Source organism: Scyliorhinus canicula, chromosome 2, assembly GCF_902713615.1.
Source record: "Scyliorhinus canicula chromosome 2, sScyCan1.1, whole genome shotgun sequence".
Classification (NCBI taxonomy): domain Eukaryota; kingdom Metazoa; phylum Chordata; class Chondrichthyes; order Carcharhiniformes; family Scyliorhinidae; genus Scyliorhinus; species Scyliorhinus canicula.
Genome location: NC_052147.1, coordinates 92,524,143 through 92,546,504, shown reverse-complemented (window position 1 = coordinate 92,546,504; position 22,362 = coordinate 92,524,143). Strand labels below are relative to the sequence as shown.

Genomic DNA, 22,362 nt, shown 5'->3' with positions numbered 1-22,362 from the left:
GTTCCCCGGGACGAACCTATGGTTCCCCCTTAACGGAGCCTCCATCGAGCCCCCCACTTATCCCCATGTTGCCTCCACTGCCCGCAAATCTCGAGGGTAGCCGCCACCACCAGACTCGTGGTATACCTCGTAGGAGGGAGCGGCCACGGCGCCGTTACCAGGGCCCCCAGGCTTGTATCTCCACAGGACGCCCCCTCCATCCGTTTCCATGCTGCCCCCTCCCCCTCCATCACCCACTTGCGCACCATCGACACATTGGCCGCCCAGTAGTACCCCGAGAGATTGAGTAACACCAACCCCCCCCCCCCCCCATCTCTACCCCGCGCCAAGAAGACCCTCTTCACCCTCGGGGTCCCATGCGCCCAAACAAAGCTCATGATGCTGCTGGTCACCCTTCTAAAAAAGGTCCTAGGTATAAAGATGGGCAAACACTGGAAGAGGAACAAGAACCTCGGGAGAACCGTCATTTTGACGGACTGCACTCTACCCGCCAACGATAGCGGCACCATGTCCCACCTTTTAAATTCTTCCTCCATCTGCTCCACCAGCCTGGTAAAATTAAGCTTATGGAGAGTCCCCCAACTCCTGGCCACCTGCCCCCCCAGATATCTGAAACTCTTCACTGGAGCCTCCCAATTCCCTCTTCCTGATCTCCCGGGTGTACTACAAATACCTCACTCTTGCCTAAATTTAACTTATAGCCCGAAAAGCCCCCAAATTCCGCCAACAGCTCCATCACCCCCGGAATTCCCCCTTCTGGGTCCGCCACATACAACAGCAGGTCGGTCGCATACAGCGATACACGATGTTCCTCCCCACCCCGCACCAGACCCCCTCCATCTCCCTGACTCCCTCAATGCCATAGCCAGAGATTCAATCGCTAGTGCAAAGAGCAAGGGGGACAGGGAGCACCCCTGCCTGGTCCCACGATAGAGCCTAAAGTACTCCGATCTCCTTCCATTTGTAACTACGCTCGCCATCGGAGCCGCGTAGAGCAGCCTCACCCATTTGCTGAATCCCTCCCCAAATCCAAACCGCACCAGCACCTCCCACAGGTACCCCCACTCAACTCTATCAAACGCTTTCTCTGCATCCAGCGCCACCACTATCTCCGCCTCCCCCTCCACTGCCGACATCATGATAACATTTAGCAGTCTCCGCACATTCGTGTTGAGCTGCCGTCCCTTGACAAATCCTGTCTGATCTTCATGTATCACCCCTGGCACACAATCCTCTATCCTGGTGGCCAGGATCTTCGCCAGCAACTTGGCGTCAACATTGAGGAGCGAGATAGGCCTGTATGATCCACACTGCAAGGGGTCCTTATCCCGCTTCAGGATCAGAGAGATCAGTGCCCGCGACATCGTCGGGGGCAAAGCCCCCCCCTCCCATGCCTCATTGAAGGCTCGCACCAGCAGGGGGCCCACCAGATCCGCATACTTTTTATAAAATTCCACCGGGAACCCGTCCGGCCCCGGGGCCTTACCTGACTGCATTTGTCCAATCCCCCTGACTAGCTCCTCCAACTCTATCGTCGCCCCCAGCCCCTCTGCCAGCTCCTCTTGAACCCTTGGGAAACATAGCCTGTTCATGAAGCTCTCCATCCCCCCTCTCCCCATCGGAGGTTCCGACTGGTACAGTTCCTCATAGAAGTCCCTAAAGACCCCATTTACTTCTGTCCCCGTCTGCACTATATTCCCACCCCCATCCATCACTCCACCAATTTCCCTAGCAGCATCTCGCCTACGGAGCTGATGCGCCAACATCCTGCTCGCCTTCTCCCCATACTCGTATACCGCGCCCTACGCCCTCCTCCACTGTGTCTCCGCCTTTCTGGTGGTCAACAAGTCAAATTTGGCCTGCAAACTACGCCGTTCCCCCAGCAACCCCTCCTCCGGTGCCTCCGCGTATCTCCTGTCCACATCCAGGAGCTCCCCCACCAGTCTCTCCCTCACCTTCCTCTCCCTCCTTTCCCTATGGGCGCGGATGGAAATCAGCTCCCCTCGGATCACTGCTTTCAGAGCCTCCCAGACCATCCCCACCCGGACCTCCCCTGTGTCATTGGTATCAAGATGGGACAGCACGGTAGCATGGTGGTTAGCATAAATGCTTCACAGCTCCAGGGTCCCAGGTTCGATTCCCGGCTGGGTCACTGTCTGTGCGGAGTCTGCACGTCCTCCCCGTGTGTGCGTGGGTTTTCTCCGGGTGTTCCGGTTTCCTCCCACAGTCCAAAGATGTGCGGGTTAGGTGGATTGGCCATGCTAAATTGCCCGTAGTGTCCTAAAAAAGTAAGGTTAAGGGGGGGTTGTTGGGTTACGGGTATAGGGTGGATACGTGGGTTTGAGTAGGGTGATCATTGCTCGGCACAACATCGAGGGCCGAAGGGCCTGTTCTGTGCTGTACTGTTCTATGTTCTATACCCCTCAATACTTCTCCGGACCCTCCTACACACCTCCTCATCAGCCAGCATCCCCACAGATCAACCCAGTGCGGAGCATGGTCTGAAATCTCTATGGCCGAATACTCGGCATCCTGCACCCTCGGGATCAATCCCCTGCTCAGGACGAAAAAATCTATTTGTGAATAAACCCTATGGACATGAGAGAAAAAGGAATACTCCCGCGCTCTCGGTCTCCCAAACCTCCAGGGATCCACCCCTCCCATCTGGTCCATGAATCCCCTCAGTACTTTGGCCGCCGCCGGTCTCCTACCCGTCCTTGAACTGGACCGGTCCAGTGGGGGATCCAGCACTGTGTTAAAGTCTCCCCCCATGATCAGGCCCCCTGCCTCCAGGTCGGGAATGCGGCCCAACAAGCGCCTCATGAAGCCAGCATCATCCCAATTCGGGCACATACATTAACCAGCACCGCCTTCTCTCCCTGCAGCCTACCCTTCACCATAATATATCTGCCCTCCTTGTCCGACACCACCTCAGCCGCCTCGAACGCCACCTTCTTTCCCCACCAGAATCGCCACCCCCCGGTTCTTCGCGTCCAATCCTGAGTGAAAAACCTGCCCCACCCACCCCTTCCTCAGACGAACCTGGTCCGCCACCTTCAAGTGGGTCTCCTGGGGCATAGCCACGTCCGCCTTCAACCCCTTCAGATGAGAAAATACCCTAGTATACCCTAGTATACCCTAGGCCCATTCAGCCCCCTCACGTTCCAGGTAATCATCCGGATCAGAGGGCAACCCGACCCCCTCCCCCGCCAGCTAGCCATAGCTTATCGACTGCTCGCCCCAGGCCAGCTCGCCCCGCCCGACCCGTTCCCCATGGCGATAACGCCTCTCCTCTACCCCCCCCCCCCCCCCCCCCCGGCCCACACCAGCTCCTTCCTGACCATTCCAGCAGCAACCCGGTGTATACCCCCCCCCCAGGCTAGGACCCCTCCTAGCCGCGACGCACCCTCCATGGTACTTTCGCGAGTCAGCTGACTTCTGCTGACCCCGGCAGCTCCTGCCAAAACCTATCCCCTCCCGGCATGGGGTCATCCCCCTCTTGCCACACTTCCTTGGCACCGCTTCAGCGCGGGAAAGAAAACCAGTAGAGGCCACGTCCCCACCGCCAGCTCCGCCCCCCCCGCCCCGCAGCGCGGGAAACCAGAGGAACTGCCACACCCCACCCTTCTGACGCAGCTCCCCAAAATCCAGTTTCACCCCGTACAGAAGAGAACATATAAAATACAAACCCCCAACATTCCCCACATACCCCACACCCATACCCAACAGACAGACCCACCCGGAAACAGAGCAAAAAGAAAACCAGCATAAAAAACACACATGTCAAAGTTAAAGAACAGCAACAGCGAAAACAGCAACGGCCATAGTGTGTCCCCAGGCCCTAGCTCGAGTCCAGTTTCTCCGCCTGTACAAAGGCCCACGCCTCCTCCGGGAACTCGAAGTAGTGGTGCCGGTCCTTGTATGTCACCCACAGGCGCGCAGGCTGCAGCATTCCAAATCTGACCTGCTTGGCATGCAGCACCGCCTTCGTCCGGTTGAACCCGGCCCGCCGCTTAGCCACTTCCGCACTCCAGTCCTGGTAGATTGTCACTACCGGATTCTCCCACTTGCTGCTCCTCTCTTTCTTGGCCCAGCGCAGCACACACTCCCGGTCGCTGAATCGATGGAACCGCACCAGCACTGCCCTCGGGGGCTCATTTGCCTTAGGCCTCCTGGCCAGCACTCTGTGAGCTCCCTCAAGCTCCAGGGGCAAATGGAAGGGCCCCGCCCCCATCAACGAGCTCAACATCGTGGTGACATACGCCGGGAGATCCGACCCCTCCAGCCCCTCCGCCAGGCGCAAGATCCTCAAATTCTTTCGCCTCGTGCAAACGTCCAGCTCCTCCAAGCGGTCTTGCCACTTTTTGTGAAGTGCCTCGTGCAACTCCACTTTCCCCACGACCTCCTTCTCCCTCTCAGTGGCCTGCTGCTGCAACTCTCGAATGGACGCCTCCTGGGCCGCCTGGGTCCCAAGCAGCTTGTTGGTAGTCGCATTCAGGGAGTCCAGCAGCTCAGCCTTCAGCTCCGCAAAACAGCGCAGAAGAGAGGCCTGCTGCTCCTGCGCCCACTTCCACCAGTCCTCGGGTGTTCCGCCAGCTGCCATTTTGTCCTTCTTCCCCCGCTTTTCTTGGGGAGCTGCTGCAGCTTTTTCCTTTGCCCCACTCCGGGTGAGCACCATAAATTATGGGGAATGCTCCTCTAGACACCTTCCCCCACCGGGATTCGTCGAAACAGCGCCATTTGGGGCCCTCAAATCGGCCCAAAAGTCATTAAATAACGGGAGCTGCCGAACGTGCGGCTTAGCGCCGTAACCGGAAGTCCCGGCGAAGAATCTTATTGGAATGGCGGTTGGCAACGCCGCCGGGGGTGGTGGCCTGGCTAGGAAACTTGTATGACATTTTCCATTTGGAAAATATCCAATATGAACTACACAAAACATAGTTGTCTTTCAAACTAGGATTTCTTTTAAAAACATGACTGCAGCAGTCACATACCAACTCGGGCTTTTAACCCTTAATGCACCAAATGCCTATAATACAATATATCTGAAATTCCTACATTCATCACATTAATACATCTTCAAAATAGACAACTACCTAGGGCGAGCCCTGTAACAAGCTTTCCATAGTACTTTGGAATATGGTGCATGCCAAAGATATTCCAAATGGCAGTTGGGAATATTGAAATAAGCCTTTGTGGGTGTTGATTGTTACAAATTCCCTAGATGCCTTGTCTAACTCTATCTGCTGATAAGCATGATTCATGTCACGTTTCATGTAAGTTGACCCTCCAGCTAACTGGCATGCAGATCTTCGGTATAGGGTACCGATTCAGTTTTACTGCTTGGTTGATGGTTAGCTGATCTTTTTTTTAAATAAATTTAGAATACCCAATTATTTTTTTCCAATTAAGGGCCAATGTCACATGGCCAATCCATTTAACCTGCACATCTTTGTGTTGGGGGTGAAACCCACGCAGTCACGGGGAGAATGTGCAAACTCCACACAGTCAATGGGCTGGGATTGAACCCGGGTCCTCAACGACGTAAGCAGCAGTGGTAACTAACCACTCCGCCCCGTGCCTCCCATTGATGGTTAGCTTAGACTCTCCACATATCCTGACAGTCCAATCCAGTTTATCAACTGGAACAATGGGGGCAGCACACTCAGAACTGCATAGGCTTAATTATTATGAAGTTCTCCGGCCGCTTAGATTTAGATTATTGTCACGTATACCAAGGTACAGTGAAAAGTATTGTTCTGCATACAGTCCAGACAGATTGCTCCATACATGATAACATAGAACATACGATAAATACACAATGTAAATACATAAACATAGGCATCAGATGATGCATACGGAATATAATGCTACAACTGTAGAGAAGGTGCATAGAAAGATCAGCTACATCCATAAGAGGGCCATTGTAACAGCAGGGAAGAAGCTTTTTTGAATCTATTTTTGCATGTTCTCAAACTTTTGTATCTTCTGCCCAATGGAAGAGGTTAGAAGAAAGAATATCCCGGATGGGAGGGGTCTTTGATTATGCTGCCCACTTTCCCCAGGCAGTGGGAGGTGTAGACCGAGTCAATGGATGAGAGGCAGGTTCGTGCGATGGACTGAGCTGTGTTCATGACTCTAGTTTCTTACGGTCTTAGGCCGAGCAGTTGCCATACCAAGCTGTGATGTAGCCAAATAGGATGTTTTCTATAATACATCTTTAAAAATTGACCGGAGTCATTGTGGACATGCCGAATTTCCTGAGGAAGTATAGACGCTATTGTGCTTTCTTGGCAGTAGCGTTGCCCTGGGTGGACCAGGGCAGATTGTTGATAGTGATTATACCTAGGAATTTGAAGCTGTTAACCATCTCCACCTCGGCACCATTGATGCAGACTGGAGTGCGTATGACACTTCGCTTCCTGAGGTCGATGACCAGCTCCTTAGTTTTGCTGACATTGAGGGAGATAATTGTTGTCATTGCACCATGCCACTAATCTATCTCCTTCCTGTACTCTGACCAATTGTTATTTGAGATCCGACCCACTACTTGGGCTTGAGCTCAGCTTCTACTTTTTTGTGTAAAGCATAAGACACTGGATGAGCTTTGTAGAACAGTGTTGCCTCGAATTTTTTGTATGGTGTGTTTATTCGCACCACAAACCAACCTATCTCTTAACTTCTCATAGAGTGTTGATCCGAATTTGCATAGTTCAGCCAACTGCCCCAATTGTGCCATGCACATTGCTGTTTAGCACAGAGCTAAATCGCAGGCTTTGAAAGCAGACCAAGCAGGCCAGCAGCACGGTTTGATTCCCGTAACAGCCTCCCCGAACAGGCGCCGGAATGTGGCGACTAGGGGCTTTTCACAGTAACTTCATTGAAGCCTACTTGTGACAATAAGCGATTTTCATTTCATTCATTGCGACGTCTCCCCGGGTTTCTAATTTTAGAATAAAATTATTTTTGATGCATTATCACCGATGGTTTTGGATGATGGCGCTCTTCGACCAGTTCAACTGGCTGCACGAATGTGTTTGTAGCTGGGGCCTCTAGAGAAATCAAACTTTGAATTAGATGATAAGTGTGAAGAAGGATTACCTTCTGCTTTTTCTTGTCTCCACCCCGCGCCGGCTTTCATTGGCCGTAAAAAAACAATACGAGACACTCCACATATTGGATCCACTATTCTGTTTAGGGTTAAATGTTTCCAACTTCCCAAATAAAGGCAATTTGGCACTCGTGGGTTGTTGCAGTAGTATTCCTTAAAAGGGTTGTGATTCGAGGACTGTTCTCCCGACTTCAGCAAATGACAGAAAAATTCCGCTTTATCTTGTCACCTCACATAGTAACTACGAAGAACTAATGACCAACAAGATAGGTAAACGAACAGAAGGTTTATTTGTGAACAAACAATTATATACATAGGACAGCGATAAGAAAGCTTGTTAACTCAACCGTTCGTCCATCCAGATGTCAAAACATTCGCTTCTCTGCGATTGGCACAATGGGTCATGTGCCCTCTGATAACTCTCTCTTCCCCCCCCCCCCCCCCCCACAAACAAAGGGGCATTCCACGACAGGAAGGGGATTCCGGAATTTGAAAGTAAGACCGTTCTGGAGGCTTTGCTACCACTGGTAAAAATGCATGTCACATTGGTCAGATTTGCTGGAGTTCAAAGACCCCCAGGGCTGTAGAGCTCAAAGAAGTTACAAAGTTAAGAAGGGGCAAGACTGGGAGAATTTGAGAGCAAGGATGCGCATTTTAAGATCTAGGCTTTTTGAACTGGTAATCAATACACATAAGCAAGCATAGGGATAAGTGGTGACCCAAACTTGGTGCAAGTTAGGATACAGACAGCAGAGTTTGAGATGAGCTCAAATTTTTGAAGGGTGGAAGCTAGGCAGCTTAGTTCAGCATTTGCATAGTTCAGACTAGAGCGTAACAAGGGCATGGATGATGGTTTCAAAAGCAGATGAACTGAGGCAGGGTCAGAGACGAATGGTATGGAATGGGATGGTATTAATAATGAAACCGATATGGGGTCATCAGCTCATCTCAAGTGTCAAATAGGACACCGAGGTGTAAGCATGGTTTAGTTCAGCATAAGATATTTGTCAGGGAGAAGGATGGCGTTGCTAGCTCGGGAGCCAAGTTTGAGGTGGGACCAAAGACAGTAGTTTCAGTTTTCTCAATATTAAGTTGAAGAAAATGTACGATGAACCAGTACTGAATGTTATATAAATAGCATGCCAAATCAGACACTGGAGGAATCATGGTGTGAAGTGTCATTGGAAATGTGGAACCTGACCTTTGTTTTCAGATAATATTGATGAAGAACAGCATACAGATGAGAAATAGTAAGGCGGGCAAATCTCCACTCTGAATGCTCCTGATAATTCATGGTCTTTGCTGATTCCTGTGTGTGTTTCAGACAAATGTAGCACTCGTGGCTCCCTTGTTACGACTGGAGAACAATCACTGTCACATTGAAGAGAGCGAACACGTACTGAAGAAAGCACACAAGTACAGCGAGCTGATCATTCTGTATGAAAAGAAGGGCCTGCATGAGAAAGGTGATGGGATTTGTTCACTATAATTTTAATTCCCTTACTAGGAACATAGAAGCAAGAGGGGGCTATTCAGCCCCTTAAGTTGATCGTGATTGATCTGTGTCTTGACTCTTTTGATTCACTTGGGTCCTTAATATTCTCTCTGTATATAAATCAATCTGAGCTTCTCAATTGATCCCCAGCGGGGGGGGGGGGGGAATGGAGAGAGAGAGAGAATTTGTAGGGAAAGCAATTCCAGATTTACAGTACAATTTGTGTGAAGTAATGATTGTCATCCCTGTACCATCTGTTTTCTATTGTAGCCCTGCAGGTTCTACTAGATCAGGCAAAAAAAGCCAATTCACCATTGAAAGGCCATGAGCGAACTGTGCAGTACCTCCAAAGACTGGGTTAGTAATTGTTACTATTCTGGTATAATATGCACAATGACTATAATGTAACCTATAACCGATTTGAAACTACAGTGGGCAAACCAGCTTGATCACTGCACAATGATGAATTACCCAATCTGACCCAAACCAAAATTTTAATGTTGCAATTGGTCACTTACTGGCTATGAAGAAATAAATTGTTGTCTACCATAATCATGCCAGGGCAGCACAATGGCCCAGTGATTAGCACTGCTGCCTACGGCACTGAGGACCCTGTTCGATTCCTGCCCTGAGTCACTGTCTGTGTGGAGTTTGCACATTCTCCCTGTGTCTACGCCGGTTTCACCCACGCCACAACCCAAAGATGTGCAGATTAGGTAGATTGGCCAAGCTAAATTGCCCCTTAATTGGAAAAAAATAATTGGGTATTCTCCATTTAAAAAAAAAAAAATCACGATCCTGTGACCTCTGCATTGTGTATTTATTAGGTTCTCGATCAGTTTGATTTTGATGCATTGCCTCAAGCAGTTACATTTCAGATTTTGATATTAAGCTGTGTTTGTGAGGGGAGTACATTCTGTCAGCACATGCTCATGATTAGAAACTGAAAGGTGATAAATGGGAAAACTTATATGGAAAGCCTTTCAAAGCATCAGAATTTAGGCAGTCATTCAAGATCCGTCAGAAAATCTGAGGTTTTGCTATTTGGAGTTTGATCGGTTAATACTGGACTTAAGTCTTTTGTTTATCTCTACTCCCTGACCTGTTTCTGTTTCTTATCAGGGAAAGAGAACTTGAATATTATTTTTGAATTTTCTCTTTGGGTCCTGAAAACGTGTCCAGAAGATGGGTTAAAGGTAGGGATTCAGAACATTCTTTAAAATTTTATTTTTAACTAAGGATTACAACTACATTGCGATAATGCATTGATCAGATGGAATTCTGCACGCACCTTTCTATATAATTGTACTTCACCTTGTACTTTGTCAAAGTGATGTTTATTGCTGGCTTGAACAGTATTTTCGGGAGAGAGGGAACTGTTTAACTCCAGCAGAGTGATGAAGGGTGTGTTGTCGATGGAGCAGTGTGTGTTATGAAAAGAAGAGCTCTCGAGCAGATTCACTTGAACTTTGAGTGCTCTGAATAGTGTAACCTATTGGTTTGAATTGTGATTTTTGTTTTCCTTCTGTGGTTAGATATTTACAGAGGATCTGCTTGAGGTGGAAAACCTACCAAGAAACAAAGTGTTGGACTTCCTAAAGGAGAACTGTAAGGAGCTTTCTATTCCATATCTGGTAAGAACCATGATTGTTTGTAAGCTGTACGAATATCACATGCCAGTGATGCTGCCCCTTTATTACCACTCTTCTGAAAACATTTCCACCACTGGAAGTTTACTTCAGGAGGTGGGTGAAGAATGATCGGGTGGTTTGGATTTCAAAAGTTTTTGAACTGCAGTGTTAACTTTTGATCAGTCTGAACAAGTAATATGTCACAATAGAAAATATGCATTCTGTATTGCCGCCAGCCACGATCATTCCTCCCAATCCTATTGCTGCTCCATCTAAATCTCTCCTTTTAATTAACTGTACAGTCCTCTAGTACTTTGTCCAAATATAACAAAGCCTCTGACTCAAACTCTTGACCACCTCCTATTGTTTCCATTCCATTCCCTATTTTTTATCAGGGCTTATCTATCTTAATCTTGCTATGTAACTACACCTATGTAACTTGAATTTCCTCCTGTCCATTCATGGACATATTTTGGATACTGCTCTGAACCAAAACCTGTCATTTCTGTTTCTCCTTTTTAACCTTTTTCTCTATCTCTACCTGGCGTACTGTCATCATACCTCATTTCATTTTGCTCCCCTCAAGAACTGCCCTCGCATATCCCTACCCCAAACCTTCCACACTTCTCAACCATCCTGCTCTCCTACTGATTTCCTAGACTTCACTCTCACTTAGATAAGCCTACAGCTTCCTTCTGTGCCTTTGTAGCATCCTCTATAGGGCCCACTGGGGCACTTTTCACTGCCTCCTTACGTACGGCCACCCCAACTTCCCCATCCTACTTTCATTTTGAACTTCCTATCCAGCGTGCCTGCTGGGGGAGGGCCTAGCTTTCCAATCTACCTCTCATCTCATTCATTCTTCCTACTGTGCACCCTGTGAACTCTGCCCGTAGATTGACTATCACTGTCCTCCTTCATGTCTCCCTACAGAATGATGGTTTATTTTGCAATCATGAGCTTATTGCAGGTGATTGCAGAATCCTTCCCCTTTAATAAAGTAGCCCCTCCTGGCTACAACTTTTACCACTTGCCCTGCCATACTACCGAGGTGGAAGTAAGACTTTTGACTATTAAGTCATTCCTTGTGCTATCCTTTTACTTCTGTGGCACTTCCTCCTTCTTTGAGCACCTCTTCTTGTTCCAATACTATCACCTCTTGTTTAAAAACCTAATTCTTTATCACTTTCTCATTTAAATAAAACTAAATTAAACCCAAGAAACAAATCTGATGGTGCTGCTGCAGCTCAAGAAGGAGCTCCCCTATTTGTTCTCCTCAACTCTTCTGAGGATGGACTGGGGATTGGTTCCACTGATATCAGCAGCACTCCATTCTTCATGCAAAATGGCAGCATGGTAACACAGTGGTTAGCACTGCTGCTTCACAGTGCCTGGGTTTTGGGTTTGATTCGCGGCTTGGGTCACTATCTGTGCGGAGTCTGCAAGTTCTCCCCGTGTCTGCGTGGATTTCCTCCGGGTGCTCCGGTTTCCCCCCACAAGTCCTGAAAGACGTGTTAGGTCATTTGGACATTCTGAATTCTTCCTCCGTGTACCCAAACAGACGCCCAGGTGTGGCGACTAGGGGATTTTCACAGTAACTTCATTGCTGTGTTAATGTAAAGTCTACTTGTGACAATAAAGATTATTAATATTATTATTAAGTGTTGACGGGTATTTTATCATAGATATACCTCAACTGTACCCAATTAGCTGTCACGCGAGGTCTTTATTAATCGCATAAATGTACCTATTGTTTGTCCTCCTTCCTCCTAGGAACACATCATCTATATTTGGAACGAAATAGGGCCACTCTTCCACAACTGCCTGATCCAACTGTACCGTGAGAAGGTGCAAGCCCTCATGAAGGAATACCTCAATTCTCTACCTGAGGGTAAGGCACGTGCCTATAGAGAATCTCTACTGCACACGATTGTATTTTCTTCTGAATTGTGAAATACACGCTTTGATTCATCTGGCCAGTCTTTTCTGCTATTTCTTTCTCCCTGTCTCACTTGAAAACATCTGCTTGGAGTATTTTATTAACGTTATTTGATGGGGCCATTGCACTGGCGTCCCTTGCTCCCATTCTCAGTCCTTGCCACAGAAGGCAGTAGCATATAATCTACCCTATTATTTTGCATTGAACCAATAACACTGAACAATCAGGCTGTAAGGAACAAAACTAAGCAATCCACCCTCCAGCACTGCTTCGCTGCACAGCGTGAGTTATCATATTGCCTTTTCTGCTTCCTTCTCCTGGAAATCACACCAGGTTATTTTAATAAGCACATGTTGTCAACTGAAATATTGTTACTATGTGACAACATTGATTCTTGTACCATTTGGACAAAGTTTAGTAATGATTTGATTTTTCATGATGGCTTCTCTTTCTCCCCTCTCATCATCTCTTTTCCCTCATTGTCCTCTGCCTTTGCATTCAATTATCAATTTTGGTCCTATTTGTCTGAACAGATAATACGATTGAATAGAACCAGATACAGTCTATGCAACTTAAAGTCTCACGGAATAATAGGCTTAGTGTCCGCTTGGATAAAAATAAATGGTTTAGGAGAGAAAACAGTGACTAAATGGTTGCTTTTCAGACAGGTAGATGGTATTGAGTGGTATTCCCCAAGTGAACACTACTTCTCTGGTATATATAAATGTCTTGAATATTGGATAACCCAGGTAAAATTTCAAAATTTGCCAGTGATGCCAAACTTGGTGTGTGGCCATCGGGATGATACCAATCGAATGAAACGGGACATACACTAGCAGAATAGGCAGACAATTGGCAGATGGAGTTTAGTACAGAGATATGAGGTCATTCATTTTGGCAGAAGGGATAGATGGGGAGAGGCAATATAGACTGCAGTTCTAAAGAGTGTACCGGGACTGAGAGGCCTGGGGTTTAATTTTTGAAGGTGGCATGTCATTTTGAGAGAGTAGTTCGCAAAGCAAATGGCATCTTGGGCTTCATGAATTGGGGTATTAACTACAAATGCAGGGAAGTTATGCTGAACACATATAAATAGCCTCTTTCTCTGCTACTACTAACTTGCAGCATCCCCACCTATTCCATTCTATTGGGAAAATGATAGAAGGAATTTTTCTCTACCAAAGATGTTCATGCCATTGGCGCTGCTTAAACTGTATTAAGCATGCCTACTATTTTGGGCAGTCGAAGTAGCTGTTTGTACCATTCTTTGGGCTCATTCACTGTGTCCTGAAATAATAATCATAAGTGGGCTACATTAACACTGCAATGAAGTTACTGTGAAAATCCCCTAGTCACCACACTCCTGAGCCTATTCGGGTGCACTGAGGGAGAATTCAGAATGTCCAATTCACCTAACAATCACGTCTTTCGGGACTTAAGAGGAAACCGGAGGATCCGGAGTTCCTTAGGGTAGTGTCCAAGAACCAACCATCTTCAGCTGCTTCATCAATGACCTCCCTTCCAATATAAGGTCAGAAGTGGGGATGTTTGCGGATGACTGCAAAATGTTTGCTTGAGCTGCATGCAGAACAATACTTTTCACAGTACCGTGGTACACGTGACAATACACCAAACCAAAACAATGTTCAGCATCATTCGCAACTCCTCAGATAATGAAGCAGTCTGTGCCCAAATGCAGCAAGTCCTGGACAACATCCAGGCTTGGGCTGACAAGTGGCAAGTTACATTCGTGCCACACAAGTGCCAGGCAAAGATCATCTCCTACAAGAGAGGATCTAACCTCCACCCCTTTTTTGCTTTTTATAAATTTAGAGTACCCAATTATTTTTTCCAATTAAAGGGCAATTTAACGTGGCCAATCCACCTATCCTGCACATTTTTGGTTTGTGGGGGTGAAACCCATGCAGATATGGGGAAAACATGCAAACTCCTCACAGGCAGTGTCCCAGGGCCGGGACTCGAACCCGGGTCCTCAGCGCTGTAGGCAGCAATGGTAACCACTATGCCACCGTGCTGCAGTTAACCTCCACCCCTTGACATTCAATGGCATTACCATCGTGAATCCCCCGCAATCAATATCCTGGGGCTTACCGTTGATCAGAAACTGAAGTGGACTAGCCATATTAATACTGTGGCTACCAGGGCAGGTCAAAGGCTAGGAATCCTACGGTGAGTAATTCACCTCCTGACCCCCCAAAGCCTGTCCACCATCTGCAAGGCACAAGTCAAGAGTGTAATGCAATACTCTCCACCTGCCTGGATGAGTGCAGCTCCAACAACAGTAAAGATGCTCAACACCATCCAGGACAAAGCAGCCCGCTTGATTGCTTGCCCTTCCACTAACATTCAAACCCTCCACCACTGAGGAACAGTGGCATCCATGTATACCATCTACAAGATGTACTGCACCAAGGTTCCTTAGACAGCACCTTCTAAATCCACGACCATTACCATTTAGAAGGACAAGAGCAGCAGATACCTGGGAACCCCTCCACCTGGATGTTCCCCTCCAAGTCACTCACCGCCCTGACTTGAAAATATATTGCTGTTCCTTCAAGTCGCTGGGGCAACATCCTGAAACTACTCTTGTCCCCCCCAACAGCACAATGGGTGTACCTACACCTCAATGACTGTAACGGTTCAAGAAGGCAACTCGCCACCACCTTCTGAAGAGCAACTAGGGAAATAAATGCTGGATAACCAGCGATGCCCAGAATCCTGTAAATGAATAAAATAAGTTTTTATTTTATTGATGACAAAGGTGAGAGTGTGGAGTTGGCTGCGTATCATGAACTGTCTGCCTCATCTAAGCCCAAGGGCTTGTACAAAATGCTTAGCTGGCTACATAAGGTACTTGGTACTGGAACATTTGGACTGTAAATATAGAGATGAATGATGATTTCCTCCTCATCACCATTAAATCTCTCAGTGCACCAATTTCTGGCCTCCTCAAGGATCTCATCTGTCAGGTTACACCGGATGTTGCATTTGCGGCTACTTTTGTTGACATCATCACAAAATAGACTGTACCTTCTGTGCTTAAATCAGGAATTTTGCACAGCTGTTACACCATCAAAACCGGGCTTCCTTTATCCCATAACTCCGTTTAAATCATGAATATTGCTTAACTTCAGACAAAAGACCTTTCCAGCCCTATTTTGTTTTTTTGAAAAGTATTTTTATTCAAATTTTTAGCATTTTAACATTTTACAAAACGGAACAAAAACATTACTACAATAAACCCTCCACCAACCGTCCCCCTCATCCACATCTAAAGGTTGTTGGCAACTAGCTCTCTGAAATGCAAAATAAACAAACCCCATCTCTTGTAGGGAATTCTCCCCTTAGGGAAAATTTCACCGTCTCAATATGCAAGACCTCCATTAGATCCCCCAGCAGCGCCGAGGCACAGGGTGAAAGAGCTGACCTCCACCCCAACAGAACCCGCATGCGAGCGATCAACGACGCGAAAGCTAAAACATGTGCCTCTGCTCCCATCTCAACTCTGGCAGGTCCGACTCCAAGAATATGGCCCCCAAGAGAACCGGCTCCAGATCCGCGTGCAGGAGCGCCAAGGTAGTGCTGAAAAACATCCCCCAAAATTTCTCCAACTTTGGGCAGGGCCAGAACATGTGCACATGATTAGCCGGGCACCTCCCACACTGTTCGCAAGTATCCTCTACCCCCTCAAACAGTCGACTCATCCTTGACTTTGTCAAATACACCATATGCACCACTGTCAATTGTATCAACCCCAGCCTCATGCATGAGGTTGAGGCATTCACCCTCTGCAGCACCTCACACCACAGTCCCTCCTCCAGCTCCATCGCCAACTCCTCCCACTTGGCCTTCACCTCCTCCATAGACACCATACCCTCTTCCAAAATCCTTGCATAAATCAGCAAGACGAACCCATCCTCCAAGCACATTACCGACAGCACCTCCCCCAACAACAAGGCGGCAAGTGCTATTGGAAAGGTTGGGAAAACCTTTCTAGAAAAGTCCCACACCTGCATATAATGAAAGCCCTCCTCATGTGGAAACCCAAACTCTTCCCTCCGCCCCCACCCCAACTCCTCTAAGCTTGCGAACTGCCCCTCCAAACCTCCAAAAACAAATCCATCATCTCCTTTACCCCTCTCTCTTCCCACTCCCAAAACCTTGCATTCATCCTCCCCGACTCAAATTAATGATTCTCTGGATCAGCATCAGCTCTTCATCGTTGCAACCACCACAGGACTTCTCAAATACTTCCCTGGGGTAAACTGAAGCGGTGCCGTCACCAATGCCTGCAACCCCAACCTCCTATAAGAACCCACCTCCATCCTCACCCATAAAATCTCCGTCTCCCTACTCCAGCCCCGCATTTTCTCCGCTCTAGCCACCCAGTAATAATAGAAGTTCGGAAGGCCCCCCCCCCCCAAACTGTCGGCCCATCCTGGCCACCTTCCCTGCCCAAACAAATGGCAAAATCAGCCTTTCCACCACCTTAAATAATGACCAGCAGGCACGGAAATAAGAATAAGAACAGCGGCAAAATGTTAATCGTAACCGCCTGCACCCGACCTGCCAGCGACAGGGGAAGACTTTTTTTTTTCTTTAAAAAATAAATTTAGAGTACCCAATTATTTTTTCCAATTAAGGGGCAATTTAGCGTGGCCAATCCACCTAACCTGCACATCTTTGGGTTGTGGGGGCGAAACCCACGCAGACACGGGGAGAATGTGCAAACTCCTCACAGACAGTGACCCAGGGCCGGGATTCGAATCCAGGTCCTCAGCGCCGTAGGCAGCAATGCTAACCACTGTGCCACCGTGCTGCCAGCGACAGGGGAAGACTGTCCCATCTCAATAAATCTGCTTTCACCCTCCTTAACCAGGCTTGTTAAATTCAACTTACGAAGCTGCACCCAATCCCAGACCACCTGCACCCCCAAATACCTGAAATGGATTGCTGCCAACCAACTGTCCCACCTCCTCCCAACTGGAGAAGACACCACAAAATACTCACTTTTCCCCAAATTCAACTTGTATCCCAAAATCAGCCCAACTCTCCTAAGCAGACCCCATTATGTCCGCCACCGAAGAGCTTGGGTCCGACTTGTATAACAGCAGATCATCTGCATACAGAGAAACCCTGTGCTACACTATCCCCTTCCAGAAATCCGAGCGCAATGGCCAAGGGCTCTATCATCAGCGTAAACAGAAGGGGGGGGGATACATGGTGCACCCTTGCCTTGTTCTCCGATGCAGCAGAAAGTATAATTCATTCGCACACACTCCATCTGATCCTTGTACAGTAATTTGACCCAAGCCACAAATTTGTGCCCGATCCGAAACCTCTCCAAGATTGCAAGCAGATAGCTCCACTCCACCCGATCAAGTACCTTCTCCATATCCAACGCCACCTCCAACTCCCTACCTTCTGTCGTAGAAAGCACATTTGATGACAACTGCCTACCCTTAAAGAATCCCGTCTGATCCTCCCCATCACCTTCGGAATGCCTCCCCCAACTTCAACGGCAACACCTTTGCCAATATCTTGGCATTCATATTCAACAGAGATATGGACCTACACTCTACCGGATCCTTATCCTTTTTAAGCAACAACGAAATGGATGCCTGACCCATCGATTCCGGCAAGGCCCCCCTGACAATTGCGTCATCAAACATTTCTACCAACAGTGTCGCCAACTTGTCCTTAAACCTTTTATAAAATTCACGGGAAAACCATCTGGCCCCGGTGCATTAACCGTCTGCATCTTCCCTATCGCTACCTGCACTTCCACTCCCACTGGCTCTCCAATCTCGTTCTCGCCTCTCCCACTTGTGGGTTTCCTCCTGGGTTCTCCTCCCACAATCCAAAGATGTGCAGGTTAGGTGGACTGGCCATGAACAATGCATGAAGCCGCAGGGATAGGACAAGGGGGTGGGCGGAGGGAGCTGCATTATAGCACTCGTTTTCTGCACTCTACAGATGATTCACCTATGTTGCAACCAGGTCTGGAGGGATAACCCTCATCACCCAGGGTCCAGCCATTAACTGGTATGGGGCCTCAAAAAGCTCTGGGAACTGCAAGTTGTGAAAAACTTGAGTCATGAGATCTTTCTGGAAAATAATTCTTTGCTTGAGGTCAGAGACCGGTTGTACGTTCAAAAAGCAGCGGGCTCTCTTTTCTACATTTGGTCATCTATCTGTGCTTTTTCATGCTCTTCCTGATTGCTGGTCTCCAAACACTATGGTGAACAGCAAAGACTTCTCATGCATCAACTCCTATCCCAGGCGATTTGAAATCTCGCTTGCAGACATGCTTGTTCTCAGACATGGGCAACCTTGTTGATCTCATGTCAGTAGCAAGTCCATCATGGAGCATGTCTTTGGAGATGAGGCTGTCATTCATTTGGTTTGTGTGACCCAGTCAGCAAAGTTGCCAGTGACTTAAGAGGGTGAATGTGCTGGGGATCCACCGTGGTTTACTACCATATTCGGCACTTTATCCTACCAAGAGATGCCCAGTATTTCTTTGATGCAGTGGAGGTGGAAGCTGTTCATCTGCTTTTTTTGGCTTGCATAAGTTATTCATGCTTCACTACTATAAAAGAGGATGCTGAGAACACTTGGTACATGCAGTACTTTGTACTTTTGGTTAGTTTGCTGATGGTACACAGTCAACTTCAAAACTTTGACACAACTGCTGCAGTCTTCACAGTTCTGGTGCTGATTTCAGCATCAAGGGATAATTTGCTGATGATTAAGAAACCCTGCAACAAACCACAAACTAGTCAGCATTCTTCTGATCTGATTACACTGAGTGCAATTATTCATGACCTGAAGATCCATGGCATGTAAATACATTACAAATTGGAACCCGCTATTGGACGGCCTGAGGCCCTACTTGCCACTGAGTTAATCTCTGCATTTCAGTCTGAAATTATGGCACCCGCCCATTAAGACACACTGCCCACCACATTTCCTGCTCTTACAAGCCCCATACAATACCGTCCCTTATCTGAAAGCACTGAACAGACAGTGGAATCACTTTTGAATTATCAATTTATTTTATTGGCAAACACCATATAAGTTGCAAGCAGCATAGTCCGACCAACAAATGAGATGCATAGAAAATACAACATGGAGTCTGGCCCAACCAATCTGTGTCAAAGTTTACTCTCCACATGTGAGTCAATACTTCTCACCACATTTACCCACCTTGATGCCATACCTATTTAATCTCTTTCCCTTTGTCCATCCATCCAGTTTAATCCTGACTTTGTCAGTCTCTACCTCAACCACTAACTGTGGAAGTAAAGTTCACAGCTCACAACATTCCTCAAGAGGTTGCTCCCACTCTCCGTTCTAAATCTTGCATTTAGACATTTACTGCCCCTCATTTTTGACCCTTTAACTACTGGAAAAGGTCTGTTTCTATCTTGTTCCATATTTCATAATTTTAAACACTTCAATCATAAAGAAAACCCCATGTTCTGTCCTTCTAATAAAAAAGGACCCAATTTTTGAAGTCATACCAGGCAGCACCTGATGAATCTGTATTGTATCATTTCTAACACCTCAATACCCCTCCAAAAATATGGAATCCAATTCTACGCACAATATTCAGACTCATTCTCACTCCTTGGTTTTTATGTTCTAATCTTGTGATCCTTAGATGCTGCCTTATTCACATTCTGCTGTTTAAGGAATACCCTATTCCTAACAAAGAATACGAAGATTGCCAGTAACCTGAGCATAACGAACCAATCGTGAACCAGAAAATGGCCAAAAATGCTGGCTTGATAAAGGCAATTGTGTCACATTTTATCAATGCTAAACACCTTGTAACACAGTGTTCTTCAAAAAAATTTTCCGGGGACCCATTTTTACCAACCGGCCAACCTTCGGGACCCAACCCAGCCGACCTTCGCGACACTCACGCCAACCGACCTGCGCGACCCACCATTTTCTCTTGCCTTGTTTGCTGCTGACAAAAATGTAGGAAATGGTTTTGGGTCCCTTTGGCCCTCGTACACGCTCCTCCAATAGAACCTGTTGGATGAAGGTGAAGCCTTCTGGTGTCAGAAAGTATGGAGTCTCCATCTGTCCAAAGTTCTGAATATTTTTCCTGTAAACTTTTATCATATAACCCACCCCCCCGCCCCCGAACTTGTTAAATAAGAAAATAAGTAAAAGCCGGCTGCTGCACGGGAATTTGCACGATCATGAGCGGCGTGGACAACGGCTCCGTGACCCTCCCAACACCCACCTGTGGGTCGCATCCCCGACTTTGAAGAACACTGTTGGAACACATTCATTCCGTCTTGTGATATAATAAATTTTCAGATTTCTATTCATTTGACATCCGGGCCGGGATTCTCCCCTACCCAGCGGGGCAGGGGGTCCCGGCGTAGCGTAGTGGCGCCAACCACTCCGGCGCCGGGCCTCCCCAAAGATGCAGAATTCTCCACACCTTTAGGGGCTAGGCCCACGCCGGAGTGATTTTTGCCACGCCGACTGGCGCCAAAACCGGCACCAACGGCCTTTGACGCCGGCCGGCCGCGTCGGGGCTGGCCGAAAGGCCTTCGCCGGTTCGCGCATGTGCCAGTGTGTCAGCGGCTGCTGACGTCACCACCGGCGCATGCGCTGTAGGGGTTTCTCTTCCGCCTCCGCCATGGTGGAGGCCGTGGTGGCGGCGGAAGAAAAAGAGTGCCCCCGGGGTCCGATCGCCCCGCGCGCCCCCCCCCCCCCCCCCCCCCCCCCCCCCCCGGGGGCCCGCTCCCTGCCGCCACCAGAGGTGGTTAAACCACGTCGGCGGGATTGGCCTCAGCGGCAGGACTTCGGCCCATCGCGAGCCGGAGAATCGCTGCGGTGTCGCGCCGTGATTCCCGCCCCCGCCAATTCCCGGGTGGCGGAGAATCCCGGCCACGGCAGGGGCGGGATTTACACCGGCCCCGGGCGATTCTCCGACCCTGCGGGGGGGTCAGAGAATTCTGCCCCAGATGTCTATGTTTGATGACTTCTGTCAAGTTATTTCTGTTGTATGCAAATTAAAAGCATTTTGTACAAATGTAGCAATTATTTTTGGGCAGTTACGACTGAATCATTGGCAATAGGTTCAGAGCCCTGCTATGAAACTTTAGTTGGTAGCATTTGGTGATTGATCTCAATCACTGCAGGTTTGTGGTTTTGAATGAAATGCATGTTGAAGTTCAAGCTTGTTTCACCCCCACAACCCAAAGATATGCAGGGTTGGTGGATTGGCTATGCTAAATTGCCCCTTAATTGGAAAAAAATAATTGGGTACTCTAAATTTATATTTAAAAAAATTAAGTTTCAGCTTAAAGCAATCCTTTTATGGCTCAACGTCCAAATACTGGTGTATCACATTACTGTAGACCAATGACAGAGCCCTTCACAATTAATCCTGATGGTGGACAAACTGTTGAGCAAACATAGCTTGGGACCCAACATATGGATCTGAAGATATTGGCTAATAGGACTGTTCAGCATAACAATTTATGTCTTGGATGGATGGTTCATCATTAATGGCTTATCATCCAAGACGGGCTGCTGTCAAGCGGTATCGGACCTTGAAGTAAACCTAAATTGCATGACTCGGTGATTTGGTGCTGAATCCCAGGCCATGAACTGCTGTCACTCTATTATCAAAAGACACGATAACCTGTGATATCATAAGAAATTTGAGATTCTCGCTAATGCTGTCTTCAAGGAGATAAATAACCCAGTTCCAATCAGTTCTCTAGCAATTACTGTCATTGTTTTAAATGAGGAAATCCTACAGTATGGATTGGATTTTAGTGAGTTTACAATCAAGTCCAGGTATTATCAACTCTGCAAGGAGAGTGGGAGCAAGCGGGAGCGCAGGATTTGGAGATGATAATGAAAACTGGTTGAGGTATTAAGCCATGACTGGTAAATCTTATCTTTTCAATATAATTTAAGTATTTTTTTTCCCAATTAAGAGAAAATTTACACGGCCAATCCATCTTCCCTGCACATCTTTTTGGGTTGTGGGGGTGATACCACGCAGACACAGGGAGAATGTGCAAACTCCACATGGACAGTGACCCGGGTCCTCGCCGCCTTGAGGCAGCAATGGTCGCCACTGTGCCACCCGAAGACTGGTAAATCTGTTTTCTAGGTATTGGTG

The 22,362-nt window shown here is 47.7% G+C and overlaps 1 protein-coding gene across 1 annotated transcript in view; it reads left to right on the top strand.

Annotated features, from left to right (window-relative positions):
• Nucleotides 1-22,362, top strand: part of vps39 (VPS39 subunit of HOPS complex) — a 174,437-nt gene that overhangs the window by 99,958 nt on the left and 52,117 nt on the right. Inside the window, exons 14-18 of the mRNA XM_038783024.1 lie at nucleotides 8,436-8,577; nucleotides 8,877-8,963; nucleotides 9,729-9,802; nucleotides 10,142-10,240; nucleotides 12,011-12,128. Of these exons, the coding sequence (XP_038638952.1) occupies nucleotides 8,436-8,577; nucleotides 8,877-8,963; nucleotides 9,729-9,802; nucleotides 10,142-10,240; nucleotides 12,011-12,128 (520 nt within the window). The remainder of the gene's footprint in view (nucleotides 1-8,435; nucleotides 8,578-8,876; nucleotides 8,964-9,728; nucleotides 9,803-10,141; nucleotides 10,241-12,010; nucleotides 12,129-22,362) is intronic.